At 50.7% G+C, this 19,975-nt stretch overlaps 1 protein-coding gene across 1 annotated transcript in view; it reads right to left on the reverse strand.

Moving 5' to 3' along the window:
* PCNT (pericentrin) overlaps positions 1-19,975 on the reverse strand; it is a 134,444-nt gene that overhangs the window by 31,326 nt on the left and 83,143 nt on the right. Inside the window, exons 37-43 of the mRNA XM_044002591.1 lie at positions 16,252-17,142; positions 15,134-15,233; positions 14,517-14,674; positions 9,444-9,638; positions 8,552-8,722; positions 8,263-8,455; positions 7,939-8,161 (exon numbers count right to left, since the gene is read on the reverse strand). Coding sequence (XP_043858526.1) covers positions 7,939-8,161; positions 8,263-8,455; positions 8,552-8,722; positions 9,444-9,638; positions 14,517-14,674; positions 15,134-15,233; positions 16,252-17,142 — 1,931 coding nt within the window. The remainder of the gene's footprint in view (positions 1-7,938; positions 8,162-8,262; positions 8,456-8,551; positions 8,723-9,443; positions 9,639-14,516; positions 14,675-15,133; positions 15,234-16,251; positions 17,143-19,975) is intronic.

Raw genomic sequence — 19,975 nt, forward strand, 5'->3', positions numbered from 1 at the left:
CACTTTTCACAGAAATAAAGTCAGATCTAAATAATTGGAAAAATATTCATTGCTCATGGATAGGCAGAACCAATATAATAAAAATGACAATCCTACAAATCCTACCTAATTTATTTATTTAGTACTATACCAATCAAATTATCAAAAAATACTTTATAAAGCCAGAAAAAATAATAAAATTCATCTGGAAAAATAAAAGCTCATGGATATCATGGGAATCAATGAAAAAAATACGAAGGAAGGAAGGTGGTCTAGCAGTACCAGATCTCAAACTGTATTATTAAGGGGTAATTATCAAAACAATCTGGTACTGGCTAAGAAATAGAGAAGTAGATCAATGGAACAGAATAGATAAAAATTACACTAAAGTAAATGACTATAGTAATCTAGTATATGATAAAACCAAAGATCCAAGCTTTTGGAAAAAGAACTCATTATTTGACAAAAACTTCTAGGAAAATTGGAAAAGAGTATGGCAGAAACTAGGTATACACCAATATCTCACACCATATGCTAAAATAAGTTCAAAATGGGTACATGAGGGGGCAGCTAGGTGGCGTAGTGGATAAAGCACCGGCCCTGGATTTAGGAGTACCTGAGTTCAAATCCGGCCTCAGACACTTGACACTTAACTAGCTGTGTGACCCTGGGCAAGTCACTTAACCCTCATTGCCCTGCAAAAAAAAAAAAAAAAAGGCAAATGATTTACACATAAAGGATGATGCCATAAGCAAATTAAGGGATTATGGAATTGTTTATCTATCAGATTTATGGGCAGGGGAAGAATTTAGGACCAAAGAAGATATAAAGAATAAAATTAAATGTAAAATAGATAATTTTGATTACATAAAATTAAAAAGCTTTTGCAAAAATAAAATTAATGTAACCAAGATTATAAGGGAAGTAGAAAACTGGGAAAGAATTTTAGAAACAAATATCTCTGACAAAGGCCTCATTTCTCAAATGTAAAGAGAACTTAGTCAAAGTTATAAAAATCCAAGTCATTCCCCAATTGATAAACAGGCAGTTTTCAGACAGATAAATCAAAGCCATCTATATATAATCATATGAAAAAATACTCTAGATCCTTATTAATCAAAGAAATGCTAATTAAAACAACTCTGAGGTATCACCCTCACACTTATCAGAATGTCAAATATAACAAAAATAGAAAATTTTGGATGTTGGAGAGGATATGGGAAAGCTGGGATGTTAATCCACTATTGGTGGAGTTGCGAAAAGATTCAACCATTCTGGAGACCAATTTGGAACTATGCCCAAAGGGCTATAGAACTGTGAATACCCTTTGATCCAGCAATTCCACTGCTAGGTTTATATCCCAAAGACATCCCCCCAAAGAGAAAAAGACCTATTTGTAAAAAAGAAATATTCATAGCAGCTCTTTTTGTGCACAGAAACAGGATTATTGTTTGATAAAGATCTGTGAATGACTTGACTATTCTCTATACAATGATCCAAGACAATCCCAAAAGACTACTGATAGAAAGAAAACTAGCTTTACATGTAATTGCAAAATAATAAATTTTATGACCAAAACAAATAAATAAATAATGGAATTCAAAAACAAAACAAAATATTCCCTCAGAAAAAGATAACAAAGTCAAAGCTCCTACATCCAAAGCTTCCAAGTTAAAAAAAAAAAAAGAATTGGTCTCAGGTCACAGAAGTGTACTCAAAAAGGACTTTGAAAACAAAGTAAGAAAGATAGAGGAAAAAATGGAAAGAGAAATGAGAGTGATGGAAGAAAACCATGAAAAAAGTCAATAGCTTGGTAAAGGAGACACAAAAAAAATACTAAAGAAAATAACACCTTAAAAAACAGACTAGGCCAAATGGACAAAGAGGTACAAAAAGCCAATGAGGAAAACAATGCCTTGAAAAGCCACATTGGCCAAATAAATGGAAAAGGAGATACAAAAGCTCTCTGAAGAAAATAACTCCTTAGAAATTAGGATTGAGGGGGCAGCTAGGTGGCACAGTGGATAGAGCACTGGCCCTGGAATCAGGAGGACCTGAGTTCAAATCCGTCCTCAGACACTTAACACTTACTAGCTATGTGACCCTGGACAAATCACTTAACCCAACTGCCTCACCAAACAAACAAAAAAAAAGTGTGCAAAAAATTAGGATTGAGCAAATGGAAGCTAATGACTTTATGAGAAATCAAGAAACAATAAAGCAAACCCAAAAGAATGAAAAAAATTGAAGGCAATGTGAAATACCTCACTGGAAAAACAACTGACCTGGAAAATAGGTCCAGAAGAGATAATTTGAAATTTATTGGGTTACCTGAAAGCCATGATCAAAATAAGAGCTTAGACATCATCTTCCAAGAAATCATCAGGGAAAATTGCCCTAATATTCTAGAACCAGAAAGTAAAATAGAAATTGAAAGAATTCACTGGTCACCTCCTGAAAGAGATCCCAAAATGAAAACTTCCAGGAATATTATAGCCAAATTCCAGAGCTCTCAGGTCAAGAAGAAAATACTGCATGCAGCCAGAAAGAAACAATTCAAGTATCATAGAACCACAGTCAAGGTAACACAAGGATCTAGCAGCCTCGACAAGGGCTTGGAATATGATATTCTGGAGGACAAAGGAACTGGGATTATAACCAAGAATCACCTACCCAGCAAAACTGAGTATAATTCTTCAGGGGAAAAATGGGAATTCAATGAAAGAGAAGACTTTTAGGCATTCTTGATGAAAAGAACTGAGCTGAATAGAAAATCTGACTTTCAAATATAAGATCCTAGAGAAGCATAAAAAGGTAAACAGAGGGCAGCTAGGTGGCTCAGTGGATATAGCACCGGCCCTAGATTCAGGAGGACCTGAGTTCAAATCCAGCCTCAGATATCTGACATTAGCTGTGTGACCCTGGGCAAGTCACTTAATCCTCATTGTCCTACAAAAACAAAACCAAAACCAAAAGGTAAACAGGAAAAAGAAATCATAAGGGATATTAAAAGTTTAAAGTGTTTATATTCCTACATGAGAAGATGATACTTGTAACTCATAAGAACTTTCTCATTATTAGGGCAGGTAGATGGAGTATATTTATACAGAGGGCACAGATATATCTTTTTTTTTTTTTTTTTTGGCGGGGCAATGGGGGTTAAGTGACTTGCCCAGGGTCACACAGCTAGTAAGTATCAAGTGTCTGAGGCCGGATTTGAACTCAGGTACTCCTGAATCCAGGGCAGATGCTTTATCCACTGCGCCACCTAGCTGCCCCTGAAGGGATATATCTTAAAAAAAAATTAAGGGGTGAGCGGAATGCACTGGGAGAAAGAGAAAAGAAGAGGTGGTATGGGGTAAAGTATCTCACATAAAAGAAACATGAAAAAGTTTATACAGTGGATGGGAAGATGGAGGAGGTACTGGGGAGTGAGTGAACCTTACTCTCATCAGAACTGGTTCAAAGGAGGGCAGGTAGGTGACGCAGTCGATAAAGCATTGGCCCTTGCTTCAGGAGGACCTGGTTCAAATCCAGCCTCAGACACTTGACACTGATCAGCTGTGTGACCCTGGGCAAGTCACTTAACCCTCATTACCCCACAAAAACAAACAAAAAAGAATTGGCTCAAAGAGCGCATAACATACACACTCAATAGAAACCTATCTTACCCTGCAGGAAAGTAGGAGAGGAAGGGGATGGGGGGAGGGGTGATAGTAGGGAGGGCAGTTTAGGGGAGGGGGAAGTCAGAAGCAAAACACTTTTGAGGAGGGACAGGGTGAAAGAAGATAGAGAATAGAGTAAATGACATGGGGAGGGAATAGGATGGAGGGAACTACATTTAGCAATAGTAACTGAAAAAATTTTGAAGCAAATTTGTCTGATAAAGGCCTCATTTCTCAAACATATAGAGAACTGAGTCAAATTTATTAAAATAAGAGCCATTCCCCAATTGATAAATGATCATAAGATACTAAGAGTTTTCTGATGAAATAATCAATGTTACCTATAGCCACATGAAAAAAAAATGCTCTAAGTATCGATGAGAAAGATGCAAGTCAAAACAATTCTGGGTACTACCTCATAACTATTTGATTGGATAATAGGACAGCAGAGGAAAATGACAAATGTTGTAGGGGATATGGGGAAAATGAGACATTAATGCACTGTCAGTGGAGTTGTAAACTGATTCAAGCATTCTGTAGAGCAATTTGGAACTCTGACCAAAGGACTATGAAACCAGGCATACTCTTTACCTAGTAATACCACTCCTAGGTCGGTATCCAAAAAGAGATAAACCCCCAAAAGTTAAAGGACCTATATGCACAAAAATATTTATGGCAGCACTTTTCTGGTGATAAAAGAATTTGAAACTGAGGACATGCCCATCAGTTGGGGAATAGCTGAACAAACTGTGGGATGAGATTATGATGGAACACTATTGTGCTATACGAAATGATGAGCAGGATGCTTTCAGAAAAACCTGGGAAGACTTACATGAGCTGATGCAAAGTGTACACAAAATAACTGCAATATTGTAAGATGACCAGCTGTGAATGACTTAGCTATTCTCAGCAATACAATGATCCAAGACAATTCTAAAGGACTTATGATAAAAAACGTAATTCATCTCAAGAGAAAGAAATGATGGTGTCTGAATACAGATCGAAGCATACTTTTTTTTAGTTTATTTTTCTTGAGTTTTTGGTCTGTTTTCTTTCATAACCTGACAAATATGGACTATGACTACATAGGAATAACTTATATTGAACTGCTTGCATTCTTAATGGGGGGATGTGGTGAGGAAGAGAGGAAGAGAATTTGGAGCACAAAATTTTTTAAATGGCCATTAAAAATTATTTTTACATGTAATTGGGGGAAAATAAAATTCTAAATAAATGGGGGGAAAAATAAAGTCCTAAAGTGGGTAGATGCCTCTGAAGCAGCCTGTTCCAGAGCTGGTCTGACCAGGATCCCCTTCCCAGCCACAAAGTCATCAGGGGTGCCCACTTTCAGAGAGTTTAAACAAGCTTAAACCTGCAACTAAGAGCTTTGATCCCTACTTTGCCTCCCTGGCCACGCAGAGCAAAGCCAATAATGTCTTTCCCTCAGGCTGATTCTTGAAGACAGTTATTGTGTCTCTAACTCACTCCTTTCTCCTCCAGACTGTCCCTAGTTCCTCCCACAGACGCTGACAGGGAAACCACAGGCCCCTGCAGTCTTCTCCTTGCTTTCCACCACCCCCATCCTGTGGTTCTGCATAAAAGGCAGCGTCTGGGACTGAACACGAGGCTCCCGGCTGGGGCTGACTGTAGCACAGCCCAGTGCTAACTTCTCTTAAAGCAACCAGAGGTGCCAGTTTTTTCTGGCTGCCATAGCACGCACAGTGGTGGCTATCCGGCCTAAAAGCTGCATAAAGACCAAGATTCTGTTCCTCTCTGAAGAATCTGAAACCATCCCGATCCCTCTGGCCCTTCCTGGCCACTCTCCACCAGGGCTGCCCTGGGTTTTCTAGCTGCTACATCACAGATTCTGAGCTGGACGGGAGCTCAGAAGCTCTCGCGCTCAGATTCCTTTTTATAGCGAATGAAACAAAGGACTTGCAAGCCCACGGCCGGTCCTCATCCTTCTTCCTTCAGGAGTTCTCAGAAGCTTTGGCCTCTGCCCACCAGTCCGTCTCTTTCCTGGGCATCTCAACGCTCTTCTTCCTCCCGGCACCATCTTCTCAGTCTCAAGGCGGTCGATGTCAATATCCACGACGCCCCAGCCCTCACGGAGAAGCACGCGTCCTACAATCTTTATTCTCTCCTTTCTAGATGCTCCGGGTAACATTATGGAAGCCCGTGGCTCTCACTTCCCCCAAAATCTCTAGAGCCAGTGTTCTCTGCTCACCTACCTGCCCGACTAACTGCATGTCCTGTGGGCATCCTAAACCCAACATATCCCCTACTGCCCCCACTTCCCTCCAGACCTGTTGAGAACACTGCTATCCTTCTGCTCACGTAGGTTCATGGCTTTGGTGCCAGTCTAGACCTGTGGCCCTCACTGGCCTCACAGATCCAATGAGATGCCAAGTTCCATTGATTTTACGCATGTGCATCTCTTGCATGTGCATCTTCTCGTGTGGCCATCCCCTAATAAAGGCAGACCCCTCATCATTTCAGGCTACTTCTCTCTGCCACCCTACTGGGCATGCCTAAGGTCCATAAAACGGATGGAAACTGCCTCCTTAGTGCCCCTCCCCGGACTTCTCACTTGAACCCAATACTGCCCCAGCCTCCTCACTGGTCTCCACTTAGCCAATCTCTCTCCTTCCCAATCCAGCCTCCTCATGGCTCCCCAATTACGCCCTTAAAAGGAGGAGCTCCCCAGTGGCCCTTGAAATAAACTAGGAACCCTGTCCTGTGCATTCTTCACAATCTGATGCCACCTGATGTTCCCAGTTTGCCTATTCCCTGCTCCTCCTCTAGGCTATACAAGATCCCAGTTCCTGTGTCCATTGAATGGGCTCCCTGCCCAACCAATGCTTCCAGAGAAGACTCATGGTCTTCTTCCTTTCTGCCCTGCAGAGCCTCTCAGTCACACGCAGCTTCTCCTTGACAAAGAAGTCCTTTGCATTCCCCACAGGAAGGCAGTGCTCTCCCCTCTCTCCCCTATGACACCTTTGTACCGCACCTGGGTACATTTCCCAGAGGCTACATTGTGTCCATTGGTCTTGTCTCCCTCTATTAGACTGTAAGCTCCTTGAAGGCAGGCTCTCTTTTCCCATTTCTATCTGTAAACCCAGAACTAATGCACACACAGTGCCTGGCACGCAGCAGGTGATGGAGAAACACCTGTCAATGCTCGAAAGGAACAACACTTTGTCAGAGGCAGAGGCGAGGATGGTCTGCACTCCAGACACAAAGACATGGGAGGGAGAGAGAAGCCAGTGTGAACAACAGGGAAGCTGCTTTGGCCGGACGGGTGGCCGAGGGAGGGAAAGGCACAGGCTGACCAGTATGGAAGGGCAGCTTAGAATCACACGAGATGGGTCCCCGAGGAAGCCGAGCAGAGGGGAGGGACAGCAGTTTCATGGTCCGATTCCTCCCCTGGTGGCTGGGAGGACACAAGGATGTGCAGGGGAGAGCCCTGAGGCCAGGCACCAAGTAGGAGGCCGGGCTGATGGCTCAGCCAAGAGCACCTGGGCTCCAGGGGCCCGGGAGACAGCAGGGAGAAGAGGAGTGGCGTGTAACAGACAGGCAGGACGAGGGCCTGGGGGGGTGGAGGTTGGGACTCCTTGACGAAGAGCCCGGGAGATGAGGGCGGTAGGTGGGCCTACCCAAGATAGGTCACGGGGGCAGCTAGGTGGCGCAGTGGATAGAGCACCGGCCCTGAAGTCAGGAGGACCAGAGTCCAAATCCAGCCTCAGACACTTAACACTTACTAGCTGTGTGACCCTGGACAAGTCACTTAACCCCAACTGCCTCACCAAAAAAACCCCAAAAGACAGGTCACCACATTGGGGGAGAAGGCATGAAATGGCACTGAGGGGGAGTAGGTAGTGGAAAGATGGGAGGGAGCCCCCACACCATAAGCCAGCTCAGCGTCCACAAAGGCATGACGTCCCAGCCCAGGGCCAGCACACCTGCTGTGCTGGGCCCAGTCCAGGCACCATCCAGACCAGAGCCAGGCACAGACTTGTGCTCTATTCTGGGCACCACACGCTTAGAAAGACAGGGATAAGCTGAAGGGGGCCAGAGGACAGCCAGCAGCTGGGCCAGGGTCTCCAGAGAGTGCAGCCACCTGCCTTATGGGAAACACTGGAGACCCAGGGCTTGGGGAGGCCCTCCCGGTCCCTGTTGTCAAGGGGCTACTGGACTAGCTTAGTGTGACCCTGCGGGTAATGGTGCGTGGGGGAGGTGGGGCCCAAGCCCTCCCGCTGCACCTTCCTGCCCACATGGCCATAGGCGCCCATACCTCAGGTGGGCAGCCTCCTCCTGGGCATCTCTCAGGGCCTGGCACGCGGTCTCTTTCTCCTGCTTGCATCTGTCCAGTTCTGCCTGGAGCTCCTGGGCTGTGTTCTGCGCCGCCAGCAGAACCTTCTGGTTCTCCGTCCTCTTCTCCTGCTCTTCGGTGAGAGTCTTCTGCAAATCGCTCACTATGCATTTCTCCTGCTCCACTTTATATTCCAGTAGCTCAACTGAAAAAGGCACAGAGCGAAGCGGTCACACGGCCACGGAGTGGTCACATGGTCCTGCGTAGCGGTGGCAGCCGTGGCCCCACCCCATCCTGCCCCCTTACCTTGTCTCCGGAACTGGTACTCCTGCTTGCTGCCATGGTCCTCGACGTTGGTGAGGGCCTCGTAGAGCTGCTGCAGCTTCTCCTGGTTCTGCAGTTGGGTCATGCGGAGCTGGGCATGCAGGGCCTGGATCTCCGACAACAGGCTGCGGTCACTCAAATGCAGATTCTCCAGCGTTTTCTTCTGCAGCTCCCCCTGCGGGAGGAGCCAGGGCAGAGTGGGTGCCTGCAGCTGCAGCAGGAGTGCAGCCTCTGAGCCCCCCACCCGCTCCCCACAGCCCCACCCCACTACCTGCTCTTTGACCAGGTCCTCCAGCTTCTCCAGCAGTGACCTTTCATCCCCAGAGTCCAGCTTGCACAGCTGGGCCTGCAGCTCCATCTTGAGCACATGCCGCTCCTTTTCCAGAACTTCTTGGACCGCCTGCAGAAAGTCTCCCCAGTCAAAGCCCACTTCGGAAGGTTCCTTCAGCATGAAACAAAAACGCACAGCTTAAAAAAGGCAGCACCCCAGCCATGGGGGGGCAGTCAGCAGGGGCCTCCTGGGGGGAGCCCCGCCCAGAGATCACCTCTGCCAAAGGACACTGGAAGCATGCCTCTACCCTAAGGCCGTCAGACAGCTCAAGGTGCCCCCCCCCCAGTAGAAGGGAGCTCGTTGGGGGCAGCTAGGTGGTGCAGTGGATAAAGTACCAGCCCTTCAGTCCAGGAGGACAAGTTCAAATCTGGCCTCAGACACTTAACACTTACAAGCTGTGTGACCCTGAGAAAGTCACTTAACCCTCATTGCCCTGCAGGGAAAAAAAGGGGGAGGGGGGAGCTCTTTGGGAGCCAGGACAAGCCACATGGGCACACACAGAAGGGCACTTGCACTTTCCCCTCCCCCCTTTACTTGTCCAGTACCAAAGCCAAAGAGAACAAAGCCAGGAAGCAGCTTTATGCTATGCCAGAAAAGAAAAACCCTGCCCCTCCCTCCAGTCTGTTCATAACAAAGGAACAATCCCCCCCCCCCATCCCTAGTGGCAGGCCCCGAAGTCATGCCTTAGGCGCATGGTATTGGCACAAGCCCTGAGAGGGCTCTGGTGCTGGGCACAGGAAGACAAATGCCATCCACCACATGGCCCGCCCACCTGCCCTTGCCTGACCATTGGGGGGGGGGGGGGGGGGGTCCCTGACTCTCCAGGCCTGACCTTCTCCCCTCTGGGCGGGGCTTTGGTGAGGTAGTCTTTGAGGGCCTGCACAGCGTCCAGCAGGCCTTGCCTCTCCTTCTGAAAGCAATCCAGGGGGATGTGCAGTGGGTCAGGGCCCAGCTCCGGAGCAGAGGCTTCAGCTTTAGACAAGACCAAGATCTGCTGGCTCTCGTCACACACCATCTTTAGTAGCGCCTAAGGGCCAAACACAGGACAGGGTGGCATCAGCGCCTGTGCCCCACACGGCTTTCCTTCTTCGGCCCCAGAGCCTTCCCTCTGGGGTGTGGCCTGGCGGCCCAGGGCGTGGAGGGGGGCACCGGCCCTTTCCAGCTACGAGGGTGCTCACCTTCCCCCCTCTTCCCTCTGAGGTGGTGGCCTTGCACAGACACGTCCTCTTGGACGACGATTTGTCCCCCGTCCCAGTTCCCTCTTGAAAACATCAGCCCCTTGAGGTTGGGGACTGGTGGGCACAGGGGAGGACCTAAGCATGGCTGCTGATGGGAAGGCAGAGCACCACTTGTGCTCACTCGCACACATGCGTGCACACACACTCTCACACCTCGGCTGCTACAACCCCAGCCCTTGCACACCCTTCTCCCTCTTTCCCCCCACAGCACCAGCAGCTGCCCTAGCTAGAGGAAATGAGGCCAGGCCAGCCTTTCCCTCTTGCCCAGCTCTTCCCAAATACCCAGAGCCCCCGGTCTGGGGCTAACACCTACCCCTTGTCCTTCCCCTTCTCTCATCCTGTCTCCTGCCTGATGGGGCCCTGTGGCTCCTCACACACACCTGCTGCCACGGCCCCTCCCGCCCCAGGAGCTTGCTCTCAGCCCACCACCCTCTAAGGAGGGTTTTAGGGGGCTTCCAGGTCTGGGGGCTTCAGTGCACTCTCTGGGCCCCACCCGACACCTTGTCCTCACTCATGTCCAAACTCAGCTCCCTCCTCTTGGCCTGAAGCATCCCAGGGACTGATCCCAACCCCTTCCCTCCAAGTTGCTTCATCTTCAACTAATGACTCAGAAATCAAGCCCTCTAGCTTCAGTCCCCACCCAGGCCATCTTCTTAAACCTGCTCTCAACCCCTCCTCCCTACCCCTCCATCGGACCCCTGCTAGGAAGGATGGGGAAATGGCTTTCTCCAGGCCCTGTGTCTCCTGACCCTGGCCCCTGCCTGTCAGGCTCTGCCCTCACACCTCTCGCTCCCGTCTGTCCATCCTCTCTCCCAGAATATCTCCCTGTCTCCCACATTTCTCTCCAGCCCTAATTTCTTCCCCCAGTCCCGGAGGTCCCACTAGCACTTTCCCCCGTCCCCATTTTCACTGTCAATTTCAGCAGCTGGCAGCCTTACTCCCCAGTGACCCACAGAGAGGAGGCCGGTTGGGCTCATCACAGTGCCCGCCCTCACCACTTCTGCCCACCTGCTCCATTCACAACCTCTCCCAAACCCACTCCTCTCCAGTTTGATGACCTCCCTCCGGACCCTCCCCAAACTCAGCTTCCTGCCTCTAAGCTCTGTCCCCTTCAGAAAGCTGCCTGCCTGAGATAATGCCTGGCTAAATTAGCAAGAAAACACTGTCTGAAGCAGCCGCACTGGGCCCAGAGCTGGGAAGAGCGGAGTTCAAATCCAGCCTCAGACACTGCCTAGCTGTGTGACCCTGGGGAAGTAACATAACCTGTGCCTGCCTCAGCTTCCTCCCCTGTAAGATGGGTGTAACACCGGCACCTACCTCCCAGGCTTGTCATGAGGCTCAAATGAGACCATATTTGTAAAGTGCTTAGCCCAGTGCCTGGCACACAGCGGGCACTCTCTAAATGCTTCTTCCTTCCTGGCTCCCAGATAAGTTTCCTATTGTCCCTAAGATAAAATGCAAAGTCCTTCACCCTCTGATCTAGCTCCAAGTTACCTGAGATCAAAAGGCTACTTCTCGTCTCCAGGTGTTTGCCCAGGGCATCCCTGGGGTGGAATACATGCCACCTGCATGGCTTGGGAGGTTCTGCTCAGGGGCCCTGGCAGATTCCCTCTCCCTTCATTTCCGCCATCCCCACCCACGCTCGTGGAGGTCCAGGTCTGGGCTCTGGCCCTGGACCTTCTTCGACACAGTGAGAGAGTAAGAGAGCTGCCCGGGGTTGCTTGGCCTGGATGTTTCAGGAGAGATTCGCACCTCAGGCCTTCCTGACTACATGGCCAACTCTCTCCAGCAGGCTGGGCTACCTCAGTATTAGTGTTACTGTCACTTCTTCACAAACCGTCTCCTTGGTCCTCTGTGCCAGATGACATCGTTCCCATCTGACAGACGAGGACAGTGAGAGCCAGCGAGGTGAAGGGCACGGGTCAGCAGGACAGGATGCCGGCTGTTCCTGCCCCCAAGCCTGCACAGATTTTCCCCACTGCCCCTTGCAAAGGGGAGAGACGACTGTGTGCTTGAGGCTGAAACTGAACAGAGCCAAAGAGACCTATGTGCGGTGGACAGACCCCAGGCCTGCAGCTAGACTTATAGCCACAGTAGCAGCAGCGGCTGGGCCAAGCATCTAGTAGGGCAGCACCAGGAAGGAACCCAAGGCACCGGCTATCTGGGCAGGGCAGACCAGGGGCACAGGAGGTGTCTGCTAAGCTACCTGTCTGACACAAAATCAAAGGCTATTCTACTGTCTCCAGTAAGTGGCAAAGCACGAAACGTGCTTCCCAACCCCATTTTGGAAAGTGATTCTGCAGCCGACACCCCAGACACATGCAGTTATTCCGGGTGGGTAGGGGACATCAAGAGGCAAAGCGACTCGTGACCTCTGATGTGACGCGTAGACAGGTTTGCCAATGAGGAGCTTCTAGCCCCACACCCACTTGTACTGGCCGGCTGGCTGAGGACACCCCGCAGGCCAGAAACCTCAGACACGGCTCAAGGTGAGAGATCTCTACGGGCGTACGGTGCCACACTGGGGGAAACTCCTGCCTGTTCTAAGTTTCAGGAGGAGAGACGGCCAGGCACCTTTTCTCCATTCAGGGCTCAGATATCTGCTGTATCGTTTGTGCCTGGTAACCTGAGTGACCCTCCGAGAGCCTCCTCCCTTCTCTGCACCCCTGCCAATCACACCGGGCAGAGAACCCCAACAGGCAAGGCGCCCCTGAGTCTGGGCTGCAGCTCCTCAAAGATGGCTGGGCCTCCCCCTGTTGAGGTCACAATGCCGGTCACTGCCCTGTCCACCAACAACGAGCTGCTGGGCACCAAGGGCACAGCCAAAGGCTGCCGGCAGCAACCCTACTCCTCTGCCATCACCCAAGCTCCTCCCTGCCAGGCACCAGCACCGCCCCCTCCCCTGCCTCCCCAGCTTCTCAGCAGGTTGGGCACGGGCTCCCATTTCCTCTGGCACTCGGCCCCATAAAACCCTAGCCCAAAGAAAACCCTCCTCTGCACACAAGGCTCAAATCTCCTGGCTGCCCCAACACCCCAGACTCGCTCTCTTCCCCTGTGTTCTCTGTCCGCGCTTGCTCACTCCTCCACCCGACACGAGAAGCCCAGAGCTCCACGGCTCCAAGAAAGCCTCTGGTCACCCCATGAAGCGGTCGCTGCCTTTTCTTTAGTCTAGGCCTCTGCCCTGGGGCTGCAGGAGACTGGGTCCCACTCCTCTTCCCTCGCCTCCCATGTCAATGTGCCCCGGGGACCACAGCCATGTGATCAAGAGGGCTCTGTCCTGCCGCCGGGAGCGTTTGGCCTCTCACTTCCAGCTGTGCTTAGTGAGGTGCCCAGCCTTCCAGCTGTCCTTGGGCAGCCTCTGTGGCAGCGCCCCACCTCGTGAGGCTGCAGCCAGGGCTCCTGCAGCTACCTCTGACCATAGGTGAGACACACCACCCCCTGCGCAGGGAGGCTGAGCTCCCACTCAGAAAACCCCACAGCTTCCCCACACATCCTCATGGCCGACCCCTCTCTGGTGGGGCTGTCACTTCAGGCACCTCACAGCCTGGGCCCCCTGTGCTCCTGCCCACCCATACCTGTCCTCCAACTGGCCGCTTCCTCAGCCCAGTCTGTATGGACTTGAGAGGCTGTGGCCAAGGCCTTCTTTCCCCTAGGACCTTCCGGAATGTCCCAGCCTGAAGGAGTCTCTTCTTTCTGTGGACTCCACAAGCCTTCGGACTCTGCCTCCCTTATGGCAAGGAGCCCAGGACACTTTGGAGGGGAGTGTCTGGTGGCTAGCTGGGCACCAGAGGGACTGCCCCACGTTCACACCCACTACTAGGTGTGATGCGGATTGTGAAGAGGCCTGGGATAAAAGACGGGTGCTCTCTCCTGTCCCCCTGCCCTCTCCCATCTCCCTCCCCTTTCCCCCGCCCCCTCCTGCCCATATACTCAGCACTTGCTTCCCAGTGACTGTCAACGAAAGGAAGAGCTAAGTGCACCTGCTCCCCCTCCCCCAGGCTGTGAGAACCTTGCCTGGAGGACACTAAGGGCCCGTATCTCCCTCATCCCTGGATCTCTCAAGCATCCCTAGCAGAGGCTCCCCCGGACTCATCAGGGGACAACATGAAGGCAGTTCCTTCTACACTTGGCTGAAAGGCTTCCCTGCTGCTGGATCAGAGATGAAGCGAGCGGCTGAGACGCACACTAGGAGCAGAAAACCTGCACGGGAAGTGCACCGTAGGTCCTCTGCAGACAGCTGCCAGGATGCACCCACCACATGGGCATTAAGGGCCAAGCCGAGCTCACTCTAGGCACTGACTTAGGTGCCTCAGGAGACCTGGGCCTGTACTGGGCCAGCACCCCCCGCCCCCTTCCCTCATTCTCGTTCCTGCTCCTCTCAGTGACATCAATGCTACCATCAGCTCAGCAGCTGGCACTGTACTGGTCACCACCAAGAAACAAGATGGACGCCCTGTCCCCTAACTGCTGGGAAGAGGGGTGGGGGTTTCGACTCTTTCCTTTAGGCTCCCCCAGATTGGCTCAGGGTGTTTCTGTGGGGGCCGAAGCCTGGTACTTTGGAAAGATGCCAGATATGGTACCCAAGATGAGGTCGGGACATCCCTGGCTACGGCACCCACGGGAGCTTGGGGCAGGGCCCACACTCCCAAGCCCTGCAGGAGGATTACCTTCATCTGTCTGGACTGCATTTCTAACTTATCCTTCATTGGCTTGAAAGGCCTTTCAACCATTCCAGATTTCTGAGGTTGAGCCACAAGGCGAGTGTGTGCAGGTCCCGATCTTTTTGAATCTTGCTTTAGTTTGTCTGGAAAATCTGAAATCTGACCTAAAGGAGAACAAAAACAAGCGGGAGGTCAGAGCAGCCCCGCGTGCTCTCCAGATACCAGGCCGTATGGCCCATTCCTATAGACAGAAGAAGCAAATGAGAAGGAGGGGCCCTTGGGGAAGGGTCAAAGAGAAGGCTCCTAGGGCGGGCTGGCAGAGAAGATGCCAAGACATCAAAGCAGCAAATCGCTCACTTGAATCAAGCGGGGGAAGGAGATATTTGTAGATAAAACAAATACCAAAGACAATCTGGACCACCGATGAGTCCTTGACCAGATGGCAATGTCCGATTTCACCCACCTTACTGTGCCCCCCACCCATGGTCACTGCTGTCGGGAATCTGGGTCCCCCACGATTGCTGGCAACATCCCACTTGGGGCCCACCTCAGAGCACCCCAGCTTAGACCACTGCTCAGGGGAGAGGCTGGCAGAAGGGGCCCCGGCTGCAGCACCAACTCACTGATGTCATGTCCATCGCTGTCCTCTCCTAAGCCAGCTACTGTGGACTGTAGGTCTTGTGAATCCGTTGGTGTTATGATGAAGTCTTCCACATCTTTTTCCTATTGAAAACAAGTGGATTTCCAAACTATTCCTCGCTGCTCCCTTGTAACCCCCTGAACTTCTAAGTGCTTCCTTCCCCAGGAGAGTCAGTGAGTCTCCAATGTCAATCAGAAAATCAAAGCCTGGAAGCTTTGAAAAAGAAAATCAATGACAACTTGACAGTTAGTTATTAGCAAATCAATCGTTGCTGAGTGGAAGTTAAGATTTATTCTTGTCTTAAAAATATTGCTAAAGAACCTTGAGTTAGCTTTAAAAGGCAAAAGCATCCGCGCTAGAGAGAAGTCTGCATATGAACCCACTCCCAGACTCAACCCTGGAAGAGCTATCAGACCTCACTTAGACAACGAACCCTCCAAATGTTGAGAAAAGAAAGCCTGAAACCCTGACCCTAACCCTCCCCAACACTAGCATGATGAATGATGAACATTCTAGAAGTGGTTTTCCCAAATTCACCTTCAAAAACCAATTCTTTACATAGACCTTGGGGCCCCCTCAGCCTGAGCCCTCTCTCCCTCCCTCCTCCCCACTCCAGCCTTGACCCCTGGTGCCTGAATGGCCAACACATCATACGTGGCTGTGCCTTAGCACCAGATCCCCATTTTTTAAGTGCCCCAGAGGACAACAAATTGGGGGTTGACCTTGCAGAAAGTTAGTCTTGTCTACACACCGTGGTGACCACTGGGCTCTGAGCTATACTTCAAAAGCTGCTTTCATTACCTCTGGCCAAGAGGTGAACTAATAATGGGGGAGGGCTGGGATACCTGGGCAGGAGAGGAAAAACCCATTTCCATGGGAACATGTTGAAGTCACATTACCTGAGGAAAGACCTTCTCTGCAATGCAGCCGGGGCAATGAGAGGGGAAAGACTTGCCCACGGTCACCCAGCCAGCCTAGGGCAGAGAAGAGCTTGAAGCCAGGTCAACTCCCAAGGTCAACTCTCTCCTCCCTCTGCCTAGCTGCTTCTCTTAACCACCTCTGCACCGCAGGACACAAATGGACCAAAAACGTGTACTTTACCAATAGCCTCCTTTCGACGTCATGGCTGGCATCAGGCTGAGACTTCTCCCTACAAGACAGAGACTGGGAGGCTGGGGGGGTTATTCCCAGCCCCAGGAGGGCAGGATAAGCCAAGTATCCTGAGCAATCCTGGAGAGCCAAGGACCGCCACGCCAGGTCTGGGCTCTGCAGGTCAGCAGTTTGGGAGAGGGGCGTCAGATGGATGCTGGGCAGCCCTTCTAGTGTGGAGTCTTTTCTGACCAGCTCCGGGGAGCCCAGCAAGGAGGTGTCCGTGTCCAAGATGGTATCTCGGAAGTGCTGAATGGATCCCTTCTCAGCACTGCAGGGGGAAGATGGTGAAGCCTGTGCAGACCCTTCGCTCGGCCCAAGAGAAAATGCGCCTCCTTCATCTGGAGGGGGAGAATCCCGGCTCTGCATCAGTGCTGGGGCTTTCAGAGCAGCCACCGGCTCTTCCAAATAAGAACAGTCGGGCGTCCGCGGATCAGCATCACATGGGTTTCTGCTGGGGCTGCTCGGGAAGGACTCCAGGCTCTGGTCAAACTTGAATTTGTGTCTGACTTGGCCTGGAGGATCCTGACCATTCGTGTTGTCAGCTGGGCCCCACGAGGGACAGAGCATGTTGGAGACTGGCCCCTGTGAGGCAGGAGGGCCTGAGTCAACTGATGATTGAGCGGTCCATGAGACACGACTGTGAGGTCGCTGGGGAGGACTCGCCACTGCAGGGCGCTCTGATAGTCCTCGCGGGTGCAGCCATGTCCGGTCTTCAGCATCACTGTTGTCCCCATGGGATATGGACTGGATCAGGTGATGTAGCTTTTCCTGAATGTGTCTCACTTGGGTCATCAGATCTCCTTTGTGCCACGGATAACTCTCCATTGGTTTCTGCTGAATCTGTGGTTGGAAAAAGGCATATGGATTACTAAAAAGCAGGACCCATGATGGCTAAAGTCTTGTGAAAACTGACGCGTGACTTTCTATTTCCGATCAAAGGAAAACCGAGAGAAGCCCCGATCCCAGCACGCTTGGCAAAAGGTTTTCTCGGCTTCTTTAAGCCAACTGAGATTTGTGCTCTGCTTCTGAAAAGGAGGCAGAAATGAAAGCAGCTTCTTGAAAACCCTCCCAACAGAAAGGTCAGTGAGGTACTTCGGAAGAAAGGGTGGCTTCCTCGGTCAACGGGAAGCCACCAAGTGGGACAAGCCACACATGAACATGGCTTTGCTGTTTCTCTAAAGAGCTCAGGAGATGGACACGCTGGGAGTAAGCGAACGGGATCTGGCTTCAGATGACAGCTGTGACCTCAGGAGGTGGAAAGGGCTTCAGAAGGTGAACGGGCCCAAGAATGTCGGCTAACACCCCCTTGCCCCAAGGACAGACCAAGAAAAAGGGAAAGAACACACACAGAATTCAAATGTAATAAGGAAAGAAGTCTGAATGAGTGGAGGAAGACCTGTTTTCTTGGGACTCATTTTTCCTCTAATTTTAGACATTTCTTCTTCTGGGCTGATTGGGTCGATTTTCTAGTTTTTCTTAGAACTAAAGCTTAGTTCATTTCTCCTCCTTTTTTCTATTTTGCTCACATATGTTTTCAAAAGTGAATTTTTCCTCTGACCTGCTGCCTTATCCCCACCATGCTCTCTCCTGTAGGACTTCTTCTATGACAAGACTCTGACTCACGATTCAGAATGTCTGTCTTCTGCGCATCCCCCTGCCTAATCACTAGTTTTGATTGTGTTATGCTCTGAAGAGCTAAGTAGGGCTTTCACGAGACGTCACATTTCCCAGATCTGCCCCATGCCCTTCCCTGATGCTCCCGTAGCTCACACCTGCAGCCTGTGGCCCAAGCTGATTCACCCGGACCATCACCCCCCTACTCTTTGGCCTCGTCCTCTCATCATTGGGCACTCCCCACCTGTCACAACCACCCTGCCCTTATTCATCTGCTGGCTCATGTAATTCTACATCTAACAGAATGACAACAGTCACCTCAACGAAAACCACAAGGAATCACAGCAGATCAATCGGGTTGTAGGTAGAGAGAGCTCTGGGCCTGGAGTCAGAAAGACCAGAGTGCAAATCTGACCTCAGATACCTAGTAGTTTGTGTGGACCTGGGCAAGTCCCTGTACCTCTCTGCCTCAGTTTCCTCTACTGTAAAATGATGGAGGTCACAATAGTAGCTACCCTGCAGGTGGTTATGATGCTCAAATGAGGTATCTGCCAAGCACTTGGCACAGTGCCTAGCCCTTAACAGGGGCCTAATCAATGCTTGCTCTGTCCCTGCCCCCACCCAAAAGGGTCAGGGGAAGAAGTGAGAGCTCCCTTTGGCTTTGCCCCGAAGGTACCTGCAGTACTCCTCCTAAAAGCTGCCTGCTGCGCTCTTTACTCAACTCCATCTTGTTTTTCATCAAGACGAGCTCAGACTCCAGCTGTTTCTGACAGATGGTCAGCACCGAAATCACACCTGCTTTCCTCTGGAGACCTGCCTCTTTGTGGACCACTAGGTCCTTGGCAGAGAGTGGCTGCTCCTCAGCTAGACCCTATGATACATCCAAAGACAAATGCTATGGGAAGGAGAGAACCTGGGCCGCAGCGATTCTCTCAACAAAGCAGGAGCCGTGCGGCTCCAGGTGACTTCTGGACAACCCAGAAGTTCTAGGTGTCGACCAGATGCTCTGGCTCCAGAACCAAGACATCCCTTCCCAGTGCTCTGCTCCCTCAGGTGTTCCTCACCTTCCCCCGCACAAAGTGCAGCCCACTGTGCTAGGCACCAGTCAAGACACAGCTGTGGATGTGTAAGTAGGCACAGAGACCCCAAACACGGCAAACAGCAGCAGGTCCCCCAAGAGGGCGTGTCTGTGTTCTGGCTAAGATGCCACATGGCCCCAGCTCCTAAAAAGGGGTGAACTTTGGGAAAGAATGGCATGGGGGAGAAGGTGGGCAGGTGCCTGAAAAGGGAGAATTTGGGTGTGTCACAAGTTCAGATTGTACCTGCACAGTCATCAGAGCAAAGTGGTCTGTTTCACAGACATCGGCCTGACCTAGAACTAATAACTCAATGACACAGGCCTTGTTCTACATAGTCTGAGTCCTACCAGGCTCTGCCGGGCCTCGCCATCAATTACAACTGAAGAGCTTTTGAGAAAATTTTTTTAAATTAGGGATTTTAAAGTTTTTCTTTTTTAAAAGAAAAACATTAAAACATTAAAAACCTCTTTTGAAAAGAAAACATTAAAAAAATTTCAAGAACAAAAAAGCAAAGCCTAAGAAATTGGATAACAGGATGGGAAAAAGCAATGTCTCCGTGTGTGCCAAAGGTCCTACTATATACATGCATGTGTCTTGGGCCGAGCTCTTATGCAGGGAAGCCTGGGGGGCTCCAAGGTGGTCTCCCAGCAGAGCACAGGCTCGCTGTACCAGGGCCTGCCTTAAGCAAGGACTACCCGCCCTGACTCAAAAGCAAAGCCCTGAAGGCAAAAAGAGTCTGTCAGTTCCCCTCTCCCCCGTGGCCACTGTCCCCAGCCCAGCTGACCCTTCGAAGAAAATGAAGAGTAGGCCTGACCTGAAGCTCCATTAGTGACCTACATCCCTGATCTTCTGACCTTCAGCCTCAGTAATCCGAGCTGGGGTACCACTGCCCTGTAAGCACACGTTCCCCCCTGCCCCCTTCTCAGCACCAGCCTTTTCCTACTGCCCAGATGAGGAGGAGGAAGGGAAGAGTGAGAGAG

The sequence above is a fragment of the Dromiciops gliroides genome, chromosome 4, assembly GCF_019393635.1.
Source record: "Dromiciops gliroides isolate mDroGli1 chromosome 4, mDroGli1.pri, whole genome shotgun sequence".
Lineage (NCBI taxonomy): Eukaryota > Metazoa > Chordata > Mammalia > Microbiotheria > Microbiotheriidae > Dromiciops > Dromiciops gliroides.